The 15,722-nt window shown below is 42.3% G+C and overlaps 1 protein-coding gene across 16 annotated transcripts in view; it reads left to right on the top strand.

Moving 5' to 3' along the window:
- The window catches only part of ABLIM1 (actin binding LIM protein 1), a 339,345-nt gene that overhangs the window by 297,922 nt on the left and 25,701 nt on the right, over window positions 1-15,722 (top strand). For all 16 annotated transcript variants that reach the window (XR_010127472.1, XR_010127476.1, XR_010127477.1 and 13 more), the window contains 2 exons: window positions 4,463-4,498; window positions 6,866-6,995. Coding sequence is in view for 4 of the 16 variants with exons in the window: in XM_054503860.2 (XP_054359835.1) it covers window positions 4,463-4,498; window positions 6,866-6,995 (166 nt within the window). In the remaining 12 variants the exon portion in view is untranslated. The remainder of the gene's footprint in view (window positions 1-4,462; window positions 4,499-6,865; window positions 6,996-15,722) is intronic.

Here is a 15,722-nt window from a genome sequence, read left to right as displayed (position 1 = left end):
AATAAGGGAGTGAGGGTCTCCTGGGGGTCTTAGTCTAGTGATAAGCTTTAAGTATATTCATGGGATCATGAGGAGAGAGAACACACCCCCTAAATTTTGGTAGCTACAATTTTCAGCAACTTAAGAAAGTTAGCATGTGCAAGAAAAAATAAAGTAGAACGCATGGGGCAACAGTCTAGCACAGGTGTGTGAGCCAGGATTCTGGAATCAAATTACCTGGTCTCAACCCAGGGATCACCACATGCTGATTGTTTGACTTTGACCATGTGACAGCCATTCTGCTGCTAGTTTCCTGGGCCAGGTACAGTGCTCATACCTGTAATCCCAACATTTTGGGAGGCTGAGGGCAGGAGGATTGCTTCAGACCAGGAGTTGAAGACCACCCTGGACAACATAGTGAGACCTCATCTATATATAAAAAAAATAAGAAAAGAAAAATGGTCCTAGTTTCCTCATCTATAAAACAGATAGGGTGATGATAGAATCTACCTCACAGGGTGTTAGTGAGGATTCAGCAAGCTAATCTACGTAAAGCAATTATCAGAGGCCAGACTTGGGGGAAATACTGAGCATGTGGCAATTTCTACCATTGTTGCTACCTGTCCTCTTGGGGCTCTTTAATACTCGGCCTGCAGACCCATCTGCTGCGGGACCAGAGCCTCTCAGCCCCTTGGGGTCCTCCCCTCCCCGGTCCCATCTCAGGGTTGAAGGTTCTCTGTGGTCGCTTCCTACCCAAGTCCGTTTCCCCTGGCCAATCGGCTCACTCTCATTTTTTTCTCTTTTATTTTTTAAATTAGAATCATCTGTAGATGGATTTGAGTCCACACAGATGTTAACAAATAGCTGACAAATCAGCTATTCAACAAAGGTTAAAACAGAATATAAACAATCTAGCATCTCACAGTGCTTTGAGGTCTTGGAGAAGAAAAGGCATGAAAATGTGATTCTGTTTAATTGTTCCCAATTCCAGATGTATAATATTATTTGATAATTATATTTATGTTTATTTGTCATTTTACATATATTGTTCCTTTTATTTATTTACTTTCTAATCTGGGTTTTATTCCAGAGCATAGCTCTGCGTGGAAAAGGTCCCCGTGGCAGGAAGTGATATCCATTTTCATGTAGTGCCACCTAGTGGTCACTTGGCTGTAGCTGCACTTGCGGCCGCTCTCAAGCGCAGGTGCATTGGCCCGGGTTGTCAGTTGCCATTGAACCCCACAGAGTTTCGTAGGGGATAAGAGGCGAGGGGAATTTCCTGAACAAAGTGCATAGAGATTGGCCTTGGACCCTGTGGATGAGAATTTACTAATGTTTAACTCATACAAGCAAGGGGATGTGAGTTTTTTTAATGGTGTTAAGGATTTGGGGTTCATGGTGTGCAGTGTATGTGTCTGTGTGCGTTTCCCAGCAGCTCCATTAAGGGCAGTAAAACATTAAGCACTCAAGAGTTTGGGCTTTGAGGTGAAAATCTCTGCATTTAAAACCAGACTCTGCCAGACATGGTGACTCATGTCTGTAATCCCAGCACTTTAGGAGGCCAAGGTAGGTGGATTGCTTGAGACCAAGAATTTGAGACCAGCCTGGGCAACATACCAAAATTCTATCTCTACAAAAAAAAAATACAAAAATTAGCCAGGAATGATGGCACACGCCTGTAGTCCCAGCAACTTGGGAGGCTGAGATGGTAGGATCACTTGAGCCCAGGAGGTTGAGGCTGCAGTGAGCCATGATCATGCCATTGTACTCCAGCCTGGGTGACAGAGCAACACCCTGTCTCAAAAACAAAACAAAACAAACAAACAAAACAAAAACCACCACCGCAAAAAAACAAAAACAAAACAAAACAAAAAACAGGCTGATACTGACTAACCATACAACTTTGGGGAAATTATATACCTCAATCTCCTTATCTGCAAACTCAAGATAGAGAACAAGAATACCTACGTTAGAAGTTTTCTGTAAAGAGTAAGTGAGCTGTTTACATTAGAACAGTACTGGGCACATAATAAGTGCTTAAGAAAAATGCTGGCTACTCTCATAATCAGCACACTTACTGTCATAACCTGGAATCATGTCCCATGGTTTTCTCTATGTGTAGAGGGTGCCCCTGGGATCAGAAATCAGATATATTAGTGAACTCTTCCCCAATACTTGCATCTTGCAACTGAGAGAACTTTACAAGCTGTTCTATTATTTATTCCATTAGTTTTTAACACGCTTCTTTTATAGACCTCATATACATATTGCCTTTTTTTGTTTGTTTTTTTTTTGGAGATGGAGTCTCGCTCTGTCACCCGGCTGGAGTGTAGTGGTACAGTCTTGGCTCACTGCAACCTCCGCCTCCCAGGTTCAAGCAGTTCTCCTGCCTCAGCCTCCCAAGTAGCTGGGACTACAGGCATGTGCCACCACGCCGGGCTAATTTTTGTATTTTTAGTAGAGGTGGGGTTTCTCCATGTTGGCCAGGCTGGTCGTGAACTCCTGACCTCAAGTGATCCACCCGCCTCGGTCTCACAAGGTGCTGGGATTACAGGTGTGAGCCACCGCACCTGGCCTTTATACATATTGCCATTTAAGAAACACTGCAAGAGTCAGATTAGTTCTGTGCAGCCATTGGGGCCTCCAGGGCCTTGCTGTCAGTGCAGGTGCAGACCTGGGCCCTGACCTTGAGACCAGCCTTCACCCAGCTGAGACCCCCTAGAGACAGGCTGTAGCTGCAGAGGAGACCATGGAGCTTGTGAAGGCTTGGAATACAGAAAGTCCGCCCACTTACTATAGAATGTAGAGAAAAGGGCAAATTCTAAAACTGAGAAGTCCACCCCTTGCTGTGTTCTCCATAGCTCTGTTTGCATTTCATTTCTATTTGAAAGCTTTTTGCATTTTAATTGTAAACATTTTATTCATTTGGAAAATACTTGTTGAGCAACTACTATGTCCCAGGAGCTGCTGTCATTGCTGGGAATATGTAGTTGTAAACAAACAGTCCTTGCCGTCATAGAACTTGTGTCATCATGTGGGAGACAGACAGTAAAGAAACAGATAAGTAATATAATTTTACAGAGTGGTGGGGCTCTGGGGAGAAATGAAGCAGAGTAAAGAGAAAGTGTACCAGGGGCTGGGTGGCTCCTCTCGATAGAATGGTCACGGGGATGCTGTGTGACAGTGGGTTTGAGCAGAGACGTCAGCGCAGACGGGGAATGAGCCCTGCAGGTGTCTAGGTGAAAAGCACTGGCAGCAGAAGAGACAGCAAGTGCAAAGGCCCTGAGGTGACAAAAGGCTTGGCCTGTTGATGGCCCCAAGGAAGCCTGTGTGCCTATGAGAACGGAAGCCAGAGGTGAATGATAGTGAGATTGGCAATGCAGCCAAGGTACGATGCCCCACGCCTGGTCACCAAAGTCCTATTTTAGTTATTGAACTATTTTATGGTGATTGCTGTGGTTGTAATTTAGTCAACAACCATGTGAACAAGATCCTATGTTTCAGTAGGTGCTGTAACTCATCATAGTAAAATGAGCATAGTTTGAATATATAAGGGAAATGGTTCTAACTTGTCTAGCTTAATCACCTAAGTATGTATCACAATCATATCTAGTCATGGTTCTTTTTTTTTTTTTTTTTTTTTGAGATGGAGTCTCGCTCTGTCTCCCAGGCTGGAGCGCAGTGGCGCCATCTAGGCTCACTGCAAGCTCCGCCCCCTGGGTTCACGCCGTTCTCCTGCCTCAGCCTCCCGAGTAGCTGGGACTACAGGCACCCACCACCACGCCCAGCTAATTTTTTGTAGTTTTTAGTAGAGACGGGCTTTCACCGTGTTAGCCAGGATGGTCTCGATCTCCTGACCTCGTCGTCCGCCAGCCTCGGCCTCCCAAAGTGCTGGGATTACAGACGTGAGCCACTGCGCCCGGCCTGTTCATGGTTCTTAGGCAGAGATGTACACCAGAATCTGCCCGGAACTTTGTCTGAGTCTACCTGTCTGAGCCCCATGGCAGATGCATTTGTACCTGATCAGAAGACAGGGAGATGGGGAGGGATGCTGGCAGGTACATGTTGGCTAATATTTCCAGCTGACTCTGATAAGCAACTCTAATTAAAACTGGCAAAGAGGCCAGGCACGGTGGCTCACACCTGTAATCCCAAAACTTTGGGAGGCTGAGGGGGGCGGATCATGAGGTCAGAAGATAGAGACCATCCTGACTAATGCGGTGAAACCCCATCTCTACTAAAAATACAAAAAATTAGCTGGGGGTGGTGGCACACGCCTGTAGTCCCAGCTACTTGGGAGGCTGAGGCAGGAGAATCTCTTGAACCCAGGAGGCAGAGGTTGCAGTGAGCCGAGATTAGGCCACCGCACTCCAGCCTGGGCTATAGAGCGAGACTCCGTCTCAGAAACAACAAAGAAACAAACAAAAAAACCGGCAAAGAGTTAACAAACATTGTGACTTTAAATTCTCTTTTATTTTTCTAGTCTCCGAGGACTTTGTCGCCTACTCCATCAGCAGAAGTAAGTACCATTTCTTTTTATCATTTTAATGGGTGGAATTTGAGAATTGCTTGGCCCTTCCCTAGACTGGGGGTTTTGAAAAAGGACATAACATACAAAAGAACGGAAAAACTGCGTGTGGGATTATGGTGGCTTTGGGGATTACCTCCGTGAAAGAGGAGACTCTAAGACACAGCAGTATATTTCTCTTAAATTGGAGACCAGGGAGTAAAAATGGCCTCATTTTAATCTGTGTCTGTGCCTCTAAGTGGAAGGAAAGTGTCTGCAGGGACATAAGTCACTTGTCCCAATGTGGGGCTCTTTGCCCTCATCTATAATTAATTTTTCTGAACCCTAATATACTGAAATGGCCAACAGCAGTCATGGCGTATTTTATAAGCAGAGCCATCTTGATGGGAGGTTACTCTGTTTAGTCTGAAATCAATCATCTGATTGTAAAACCAAGCAACTTTCTGGATATTATGAAACTGGACTGCTTTTAGGGAATCTCTGTAATTCAAAGTAGTAAAAATACCATAATATTTTCATGGTTTATGACTGAGTGCTATGAATGATTAATTTCTACCTATATTCTAATAATTTGCATTGAATTTGTGAAGAATTAATTTCTATTGACCAACTGTGCAAGGTTGAAGCACATAATTTGGGGACTTTTTGTTTTGTTGTTGTTTTATTTAATTTATTGTTATAGACAACTAGTATCAAGCTAAATTTCCCCTTCCCATTTGCTCTCAAATTCCACAAAGCTATGGTTACTGAGGTTTTCATTTAGTCATTATTAATGCATTCTTTCAAACTTTTTACTTTTATTGTGCTAGTAGAAATTTCACAGGACAACAGATTCCTAAAATGTAAAATATTCTTTGTAGTCTTTCAACTCTTTAGACAGTTTTATATTGTGTTTGTGTGCATGTGGTTTTTTGTACTTATTACCTAATATATCCTTTTCTAGATTTGGAGACAGGTGACATTTTAGTGGTACTATGATATTCCATTGAATTCACATGTCATAATTTCCTTTTTTTTTTTTTTTGAGACAGAATCTCACTCTGTTGCCCAGGCTGGGGTGCAGTGGCACGATCTTGGCTCACTGCAACCTCTGCCTCCTGGGTTCTAGTGATTCTCCTGTCTCAGCCTCCCGAGTAGCTGGGATTACAGGTGCACACCACCATGCTCAGCTAATTTAGGTATGTTTAGTAGAGACAGGGTTTCGCCATGTTGGACAGGCTGGTCGCAAACTCCTGACCTCAGGTGATCCACCCACCTTGGCCTCCCAAAGTGCTGAGATTACAGGCATGAGCCACTGTGCCTGGCCCGTATGTCATAATTTCTTAATTGTGCCCCAATTTGTTGAACATGTAACACAGATTTTTGCCTTTATGAATAGTGGTACTATAAAAATATTTGAATAAATTATTCCTCCTTTTAAAGGGCATTTTACATTATTTTCTTGGAATATGTTTCCCAAGGTGAGAAGTAAAATACCAGCTTTATGGCAACCATCAACTTGTTATTCAGGAGAATTTATTTAAAATGCCACCAGATCAATGTTGTAGACAGTATAGGCTGGTTGGTTGTCAGAACAAAGGATGAGATTAGAGTCAGGAGGCTGGTTCTGAAGCAGGCTCTACCCATACCAACCACACGCCTACACACAGGGCTCTTACCTGCTTGGAACCGTGTTTCTACATTAGTGGGGGAGGGAGGTGATAGTATGTGACCTACCTTTTCTTGTTGTTGTGCAGATCTGGTAAGTATGTGAACATACTTATGAAACTGAAAAGTACAATGTCAGCATGGTCATTGGAATTATTATCTCTTGTCCCATAGCCCTATCTCTATTAAGGTTTATATGTTTTCATCTTTAAATTTTTTTTTTTTTTTTTAAGAAACAGTGTCTCACTCTGTCATCCAGGCTGGAGTGCACTGGCACAATCATAGTTTACTGCAGCCTCGAACTCCTGAGCAGCTGGGACTGCAAGCATATGCCATCACCCCTGGCTAATTTTTTACACTTTTTTGTAAAGACAAGCTCTGGTTGTGTTGCCCAGGCTGTTCTCGAACTCCTGGCTTCAAGCCATCCTCCCACCTTGGCCCCCCAAAGTGCTGGGATCACAGGTGTGAGCCACCACACCTGGCTCTTAAAATTTTGTAGTAAGCCCAAGTACTGCAGATTTTGAACAAAATATATTAGCCACAGAATGCTCATTTGCATATAAAATACCTGCAAAATTTGCACGTAAAAATAAGTGCATATATTAATCAAATATATATAAAGTAGACATGATGGTTCCTTGGCAGTGTTTGTGAAGCGTGGTTCCTACTGAGGAATGGTAATCGTCTGAATGTGTTGAACTTTGTTTCCAGGGGTACCAGGATGTTCGGGATCGGATGATCCAACGGTCCACGAGCCAGGGCTCCATCAACTCCCCTGTGTACAGCCGCCACAGCTACACTCCAACCACGTCGCGCTCTCCCCAGCATTTCCACAGACCTGGTAAGGGTGACTGTTCCTGGGATTCACTCTATATAACAAACTGTATTTCTGTGATTTTTTCCCCCTACTATTGATAGCACATTGAAAAACCGACGACTAAACATTTCCATCCCTCTCCCAGAGCAAAATGAAAACTGGTATCCAACTATATTTTATGCTCTATCTTTTCTTGACACATCAGTCATCCTAAGGCTGTGTTCATTTTGATTTATTAAATAATTATATTTTGACAGTGAGCTACTGGAAGCAAGGGTTTTAAACAAATTTTTTAGGATTAACGAAAATCTCTTCACTTTGAGACTTAAAATGGAGATCTCCCAAAGAAAATATTTTGATGTGCTTTTTAGGCATACCAACACCATCTAAAATTCAGTATTAGCCATTTTTAACAGCTGTATTATGTTTCCCTTATCTAGGCACACGGTGTTAGTAAGCATGCTTGGTTAAGCACTTTCTAGAAAGAGGTCTCAGGGCTGTTCTTGATCACTTTTAAGATCCTTTCCAACCCTAAGATTCTCAATCAGATTTAGAAAACATAAAATGATTTCCAACCCTAAGATTTTCAATCAGACTTGGAAAACATAAAATCATTTCCAACCCTAAGATTTTCAATCTGACTTGGAAAACATAAAATCATTTCCAACCCTAAGATTTTCAATCAGACTTGGAAAACATAAAATCATTTCCAATCCTAAGATTTTCAATCTGACTTGGAAAACATACAATCATTTCCAACCCTAAGATTTTCAATCTGACTTGGAAAACATAAAATCATTTCCAACCCTAAGATTTTCAATCTGACTTGGAAAACATACAATTATTAGGCATCACTACAGTAGAGAATGCCACAAAGTAGCAGATTTTAGTGGACCTTCATCTGCAGAGAATTTAGTCTCTGTGGTTACCTAGTGGGTGTCTCCTGTGTGTAGTGGGAGAAGAATGGAGATCCCAGTACAGATCCAATATTCCCTGAGAAATAGATTCACAGGGAAGATTCTGGCCTCTAATAAAACTTAATGGTGATGGTGTGCATCTGTGAAGGCTTCATGTTAAGCTTCTTGCTTCTGGATGCGTAGATGAGAACAAACCCATATGCTACCTTTTTTTAAATAAATTGTACAAGAAAGAAAACCAAAGGAATTAACAGGATGATAAAAAGCTGCAGTCTTCTAAGACCCTAGATTTAATGCTTGTAGAGAATTCAAACTATTTGATCCTTTGATAATGTATAATTTTCTCTACACTGATAAATATTTATGCTGTTTATTGAATTACATTAAATGAAAGTTCTCAGGAATTTTTTCCCCTTATTTCATGGGCTATTATATTCATTTTATTCATGCCCAGGACATGAGTCCTGATTTAAGCCTTTGTCCATTTGGGTAATAAGAAATCCTTTATGCTGGGCCAGGCATGGTGGCTCATGCCTATAATCCCAGCATTTTGGGAGGCTGAGGCAGGTGGATCACCTGAGGTCAAGAGTTCAAGACCAGCCTGACCAATATGGTGAAACCCCATCTCTACTAAAAATACAAAAATTAGCCAGGCGTGGTGGGGTGTGCCTGTAGTCCCAGCTACTTGGGAGGCTGAGACAGGAGAATTTTTTGAACCTGGGAGGCGAAGGTTGCGGTGAGCCGAGATCGCGCCACTGCACTCCAACCTGGGTGACAGAGCAAGACTCCGTCTCAAAAAAAAAAAAAAAAAAGAAATCCGTTATGCAGCCACCCTGCTCATGTACATATGCTGAGGTCACTGAGACCACAGCCGTGGAGTTACCAGAATGGTGTGGTGTTATAGAGGCACTGTTGTTCCAGAGACCCCTGAATAGTGAGGGGAGTGGTCAGTCAACACTCCTTCCCCCAAAAGCTCATGTCCTTACTGAGAAAGTTTCCATCTGTTCCAGTCATGGTTCTGATGCCAATAGACTTTAGAACCTTCTCCTTCTTTCCTTTCACAATGTATTACATGTATGCCCGATGCCACTTGTTAGGTTTTAGAGTTATTATTTTGAGGTCTGCCCTTCTAAAGTGAAGCTGGAGGGATTCTGATAGCATACTTGTGATCCATATAGGACACCCCAAAGTGTCCACTCCACAAGTTCTAGATGCTAGATAATGATTTAAAACCCCCTCGGTCTGGGTTGAATTTGAATGGTCCATTCTTCCTGAGATAACTGAGTTTCCAGCCTCCAGTCCTCCTGCTGAAGTTCTCAGGATCATATATAGACCTCTTTGCCACACAGGGAACACAAACAGGTTTTCCTTCTACGTAGACAAAATAAAATTAAACTTACAGTGGGATAAGTTTGCTTAAGAAAAAAAAAAAAAACCTGACCCTCACATATAAATGCAATGATTGTCATTTTTTATAAGCATTTCAGAGGGTTCTGTTTTGTCAGGTGCTTTTTAAAAACAGCTGTTGTTGAGTCTAAATGACATGCCTGCTACTGGCTGAACAGAGACCATCTGAGTGACCATTTTTTCTCACCAAAGCCATTTATTCTCAGAGAATGACTCTGTACCCACCTGAACCTCCTTGCAGACTCTCCCCCACTTTGCCTCAGCCTTAGCAGGTGCATTCTTAACCCTTTCTCCTTCCTCCCTTTTCAGCCTCCTGATTAACGTTATTTTGTTTTCCCTTGGAACGATGGCACTTTCCCTGCTCCTGTGTTAATTTCTGTTCTTCTTTTCTGTTTCCACCGTGCCCTGCCCCTGACTCCTTGCTGCACAGAGCTTTTGTCTCCTGGTGTGCAGAGGTTGTCGTACCTGCGCACCAGCAGCCTCAGCCCCACCCACAGCGACTCCCGCCCCAACCCCCCTTTCCGACACCACTTCATTCCCCATATCAAAGGTAAGGAGGCAGGTTTCTCCAGGCAGCACCCTGCATAGTGGAGATTTATTAGCACCCTGGGAAGGCTAATAAGGTGTATCTCCAAGAGTTAGTGCCGAGCTTTTGAGCTCTCAGCATGCCTGCGTGTGTCATGACAATACCCAACAGTTGTCTTAGAACGGCATAGCATCTCTCATTGGGAGAAATATGTCACTTCTAAGGGCTCTAGATGAAGAAGCAGGAAGTATGTTTAAGACCATAAGATTTATTATCCACTACTTTGAAAAAAGAAAATATGTATATATATTATTATTTTGTTTTTGAATGTATCAAAACAAAATATAATATATATAATTGGAATATTTTCCTGGGTTCAATACGCAACGTGTCTCAGCAAAACACAATAGTATTTAGTAACAGATATCCAAAAGTTGTCTTACTGGTGATAAACTATAACCACATTGATGCGTTTGGGCAGCATTAAAAGATCTATGGCAACATCAATGTTTCTCTTTGAGCCGACTCTCAGAGCAGTCGTCTTTTGATTTGTCCTAACTCCCACATGATGCAGAAGAGAGGCTTTGCCTTCTGTTTTCTGTTCCTGCCTCACATTTCTGCCCCATCCCTTCTTTTTCATCATTGTCGGCAATGCTTCTGCAGCAGTCCTCAGTTGGGACTCTCCACACTGGGGGAGCTGAGAACCCTGAAGAGGCTACAAAGGGGTCATAATTTAAAATTAAGTAGGAGTTCCCAGAATGGTGGGAACTTGATTTGAACCAAATTAACCAACGATAATAGCTGAAGGAGGGAGGAGGAGGCAAGCACAGATGTTATCACGGGTCTTAAAACAGTCCTAAAGGACTCTTAACCATGTGCTGCTCCACGTGTCAGGTCTCTGATGCTTCCATTGAGGAGCTTGTTCTGGTTTACTGAATTTTCGTTGTCAGTCTACCCAAGCTTTTTCTTTGTGCTCACTTGGTTGTTGAGTGGCTGAATCCTAAAAGGTACATGTACTGTACTTCTCAGTATGCAGTGATTTTATAAATTTGCTAATTTCAGCATTCTCTATGTTTTGAAAATAATATTGCTTATTGAAGCAATCATGCTTATCAAAGACACACATGCCTGGAGTTAAGGTACACGTGCCATTTGCCATTAGCAAATTTTTTGATAGGTGCAACACTCTCTAAAACTCTTGACAGATTATTTTACTTTATTTTTTTATTTTTTATTTTGACACAGAGTCTTGCTCTGTCACCCAGGCTGGAGTACAATGGTGCAAACTTGGCTCACTGCAACCTCCGCCTCCCAGGCTCAAGTGATTCTTATGCCTCAGCCTCCTGAGTAGCTGGGATTACAGGTGTGCACCACCACACCCAGCTAATTTTTGTATTTCTGGTAGAGATGGGGTTTCACTATGTTGGCCAGGCTGGTCTCAAACTCCTGGCTTCAAGTGATCCACCCGCCTTGACCTCCTAACGTGCTGGGATTACAGGCGTGAGCTATCATGCTCAGCCGACAGATTATTTTAAATTATAAGTGCTAATTAGTATCTTGGGGGAAAATTTTTATTTATAAAATGTCAAGATTATACTTTAGAGAATGTTTATAAAATCATAAAGAAATTATGCTGTTTTTTTTTCCTTAAAAAAAAAAAAACCCTTCAGTTATGTATTCTAAAGAGACTTTAATATAGCAGCCATTAGCCAAATTAAGATTTTGGTTATTTCTGCTGAGGTGGGCAGATTGCTTGAGCCCAGGAGTTCAAGACCAGCTTGGGCAACATGGTGAAACCCCATCTCTACCAAAAATACAAAAAAAATTAGCCGGGCATGGTGGTGCATGCTACTCAGAGGCTGAAGCAGGAGGATTGCTTGAGCCCAGGAGGTGGAGGTTGCAGTGAGCGAAGATCGAGCCACTGCACTCCAGCCTAGGTGACAGAGCAAAGTCCTGTCTCAAAAAAAACAAAAGAAACAAAAAAAAGATTTTGGTTATTCCTGATATTTAAGAAAAAATACATTATTGATTCACTAAAATGTGAACTTCCTCACTTGGCTATTATATATTTCAACTTGTAGAGAGATACTTTTTGTAGAAAGAAAAGTGTCATAGGCCCTATAAAGTTACACAGTTTGTACAAATAACACAGCACAGAGTGTCCATAACTGGTCAATGACTAACACTGCTTCATGTCCATGAGTAGCCATGTGGAGAGTTGACATCGGAATCTTGGGTTCAGATATGATCTCCGTCACTTGCTAGCTGTGTCACCTTGGGTTGCTTATTTATCCTGTTGAGTGTCACTTGACTCCTCTATAAATCAGGAACAATGAGATTCCTACATCACGGGGTGAAGTGTCTCGGTGTGGGGCACACCCACCTTGGTCAGCGTGGTGCTCTTAAATTGCTTTTTTTTGTTTTTTTGGAGACAGAGTCTCACTGTGTTGCCCAGGCTGGCATGCAGTGGCACGATCTCAGCTCACTGCAGCCTCCGCCTCCCAGCTTCAAGCGATTCTTCTGCCGCAGCCTCCCGAGTAGCTGGGATTACAGGCGTGCGCCACCACGCCCGGCTAATTTTTGTATTTTTAGTAGAGATGGGGTTTCACCATGTTGACCAGGCTGGTCTCGAACTCTTGACCTCAAGTGATCTGGCCGCCTCAGCCTCCCAAAGTGCTGGGATTATAGGCGTGAGCCACCGCGCCCGACCTTAAATCATTTTTGATGCCATCATTCTGTTCGCTTTTCACAGCCTTCTTGGGAAATGGGCTCAGTGAGGAGACCAAGTACAGAGGCCCTGGCTAAGTAACTGTCCAGGGGCTCACCACTAGTACGTGGCAGTGCCTGGACTAGACCCAGGCCCCCTCCTCCCCAGGAACGGTCCTTCATATGAGGGCCATGCGTTTCAGTATAAATATGCGTGAAGATAATTTTTAAAGCACACTTTTATTTTTCATCCCTTTTAGCCAGAAAGTTGCATTCTTATTGACTCTTAGACCAAGAATGATCCTCAGTCATTTAGATCACAAAATTAAGAAATATTTACTTTTCCATAGAAATATTAAATGGTTATAAAAATTATAGCACCCCTATGTTCCTAAATGGTGCTTTATTAAAAATGTAGATATACATTCTTTTCTGTTTTCAGTCTGCAATTGAAGTGTTTGACACCGTCAGATATTCTGGATTTAAATGATAAAAAGCATTAGGCCAAAAGGAATTAGTGAACCTGAACTTAAAAACATCTAATAGTCTCTGTCCCCTTTTCTTTTTACTAGACGTGTGCCTAGAGTTTGTTCATATTAAATAGTCTTTATGCTTCAGGTGCAAAGTGTAATGTATGTAACAGTATATACTTAGTTTTTCAATCATATGAGCTTTTTGCCAACCTTAAAGATAAATCATTGGCTGCTTTGGGCACACTGCCTATTGGGCAGTCCTGCTCCACAGGGAGCAGTGTAAAAAAAAAAAAAGATATGTGGTGGAGATTTTGTACATTAAAGATATTGCTTTAAAAGCCTAGTGTATTTGGCTAAATGTCGATTCTCCAAGGAATTACATCTTAGTTATTTTGAAAAACATGCATCCATTTACATGGAAGACCTCTCCAGCACTTAGAAATTTCAGAATGGGGGGAACCTATGGCCATTGAGTAACACATCCAAGATATCTTTGAGATAAGTCAGTGTCTTCCAGGGTTTTTTGTGACCCTTCATTGACTTTCATCTTGGAGCTTGTCTTGGAACTTGAGGGAGTTTTTTTGTTTGTTTGTTTGTTTTGTTTTTAATGGATATGAGCTGGGAGCTTGACCTAAGGTAGGATGTCCATCTCAGAGGCAGGGGGCGCCCTTTGCCGCTCTGGCAGCCAGAAGCCCAGCCTTCCATTGCCCAAGTCCACTTCCTGTTCCTTGTTTTTGCAGCATGTGACCCAGGCCTGGGGCTCACTGAGCTGAGGACGCCTGCATGGTTGCAAAGCTGAGATGCACGGCACAGACTGTTTCTCTCCTTCACTGGCTTCCCCATTCATTTTCCGTAACATCCATTGTTGGTTGGGTGTGTTTTTATTTCTGTCCTCCAAACTTCCTTGTAGCCTCATTCTATCTTAGTATATCTTTGGGCCATTTGGACAACCTTATGCCTAGAGATTTGGAAAAACCATTTTCACTTTGTTTCGGGCTTCGTTTGTGAAGTGTCTGCTAAGTTTCTCTTCCTTCCCCTTTGAAATACTGCTAGACATGACATTCTGTATCCATGAAGTATAAATTGGATTTCTGAGCAGGAGGGCTACACATATTAAGTTTCTTTGAAAGGAATCTTTCCTCTTTTGCTATAAATATGAGTTGCCATGATGTAAATATATATTTGACACTTGCTGAAGGAAACCGTAACTCTTATTGACGCTTTAGACAAGAACCGGCAATCTTAAAACTGTCACAAAATTCTGGATGCTGCCAACTTATCTTAAGGTTCCCTCAAGATGTTCATTTATATTTGGGGATGTAAGCACTCTGAGTCCAGAAAGCTAGGCAGTGCTCCAACAGGTCCCCACAGCAGAATCGCACACCGCCATTTCTATTCGCTTGACTTAGAATTAGTCACTCGGGCTTTCGTGGTGCCAAAAAGAATGAAAGTGGAGACGGGCATTTAAATTTGTTAAGTATGGTGAGAGTCCTGTAAGCGAATGCTCCCCTGAGGTCTAAAAAATTGGCTTACTAGGCTAACAGGAAAGGAGGTAAAAATGAAGGCCAAGAAATAGAAATAGAAACATAAATAGAAATATAGTAGCTTGTCACTACAATAGATAAGAACACTAACAACTTAGGGTGGGCCAATCTGAGGACTTAAAGGAACAAAATAGCTATGGGTATGATATATATATATATATATACTATTGTATTATGCGCACACACACACAGAGTAGTTTTGTTTTTTGTTTTGAGACAGAATCTCACTTTGTTGCCCCGGCTGGAGTGCAGTGGTGCAATTTCGGCTCACTGCAATCTCCGCCTCCCGGGTTCAAGCAATTCTCCTGCCATAGCCTCCTGAGTAGCTGGGATTACAGGTGCCTGCCACCACGCCCGGCTAATTTCTGTATTTTTAGAAGAGACAGGATTTCACCGTGTTGGCCAGGCTGGTCTCAAACTCCTGACCTCAAGTAATTCACCCGCCTCAGCCTCCCAAAGTGCTGGGATTTCAGGCATAAGCCATCATGCCTGGCCTATTATTTTTAAACAGTATCTTATTCTGGGTTGATAGATAATGACAACAATGATGATGATAATAATGATATCTTCCAAATATGATACTTCATCTGGTGTGTCACACATTACTTTGTCTAAGTAAGGAACTATGCACAGATGACCTCTTAGGGTCCCCATCAGTTATTTCCTGCCAGGGTTGGGTTCAAAGTTATATCATTTAATTAGGGTATTGCCCAGGTGCAGTGGCTCGCGCCTGTAATCCCCATATTTTGGGAGGCCAAGGCTGGCAGATCACTTGAGGTCAGGAGTTTGAGATCAGCCTGGCCAACATGATGAAACCCCGTCTCTACTAAAAATACAAAAATTAGCTGGATGTGGTGGCGTACGTCTGTAATCCCAGCTACTTGGGAGGCTGAAGCAGGAGAATTGCTTGAACCTGGGAGGTGGAGGTTGCAATGAGCCGAGATTGCACCACTGCACTACAGCTTGGGCAACAGAGCAAGACTCTGTCTAAAAAAAAAAAAAAATTAAAAATAAATAAAGATAAGTTGTTTAATTTAGAAAAGGGAAAGAGGCCTCTTCTTGAGAATTTTCCTTTTTCTTTTAAAAATGCCCAAAATTTGTCATGCCTTTGGTATTTCAAAGGCTAAGAATTTGGTACCTGGCAACATTATCTATTCCAAGAACTTATTCCCCAGTGA

Source organism: Pongo pygmaeus, chromosome 8, assembly GCF_028885625.2.
Source record: "Pongo pygmaeus isolate AG05252 chromosome 8, NHGRI_mPonPyg2-v2.0_pri, whole genome shotgun sequence".
Taxonomy (NCBI): domain Eukaryota; kingdom Metazoa; phylum Chordata; class Mammalia; order Primates; family Hominidae; genus Pongo; species Pongo pygmaeus.
Note: the sequence above shows the minus strand (reverse complement) of the source record. Positions and strands in the feature narration are given on the sequence as shown.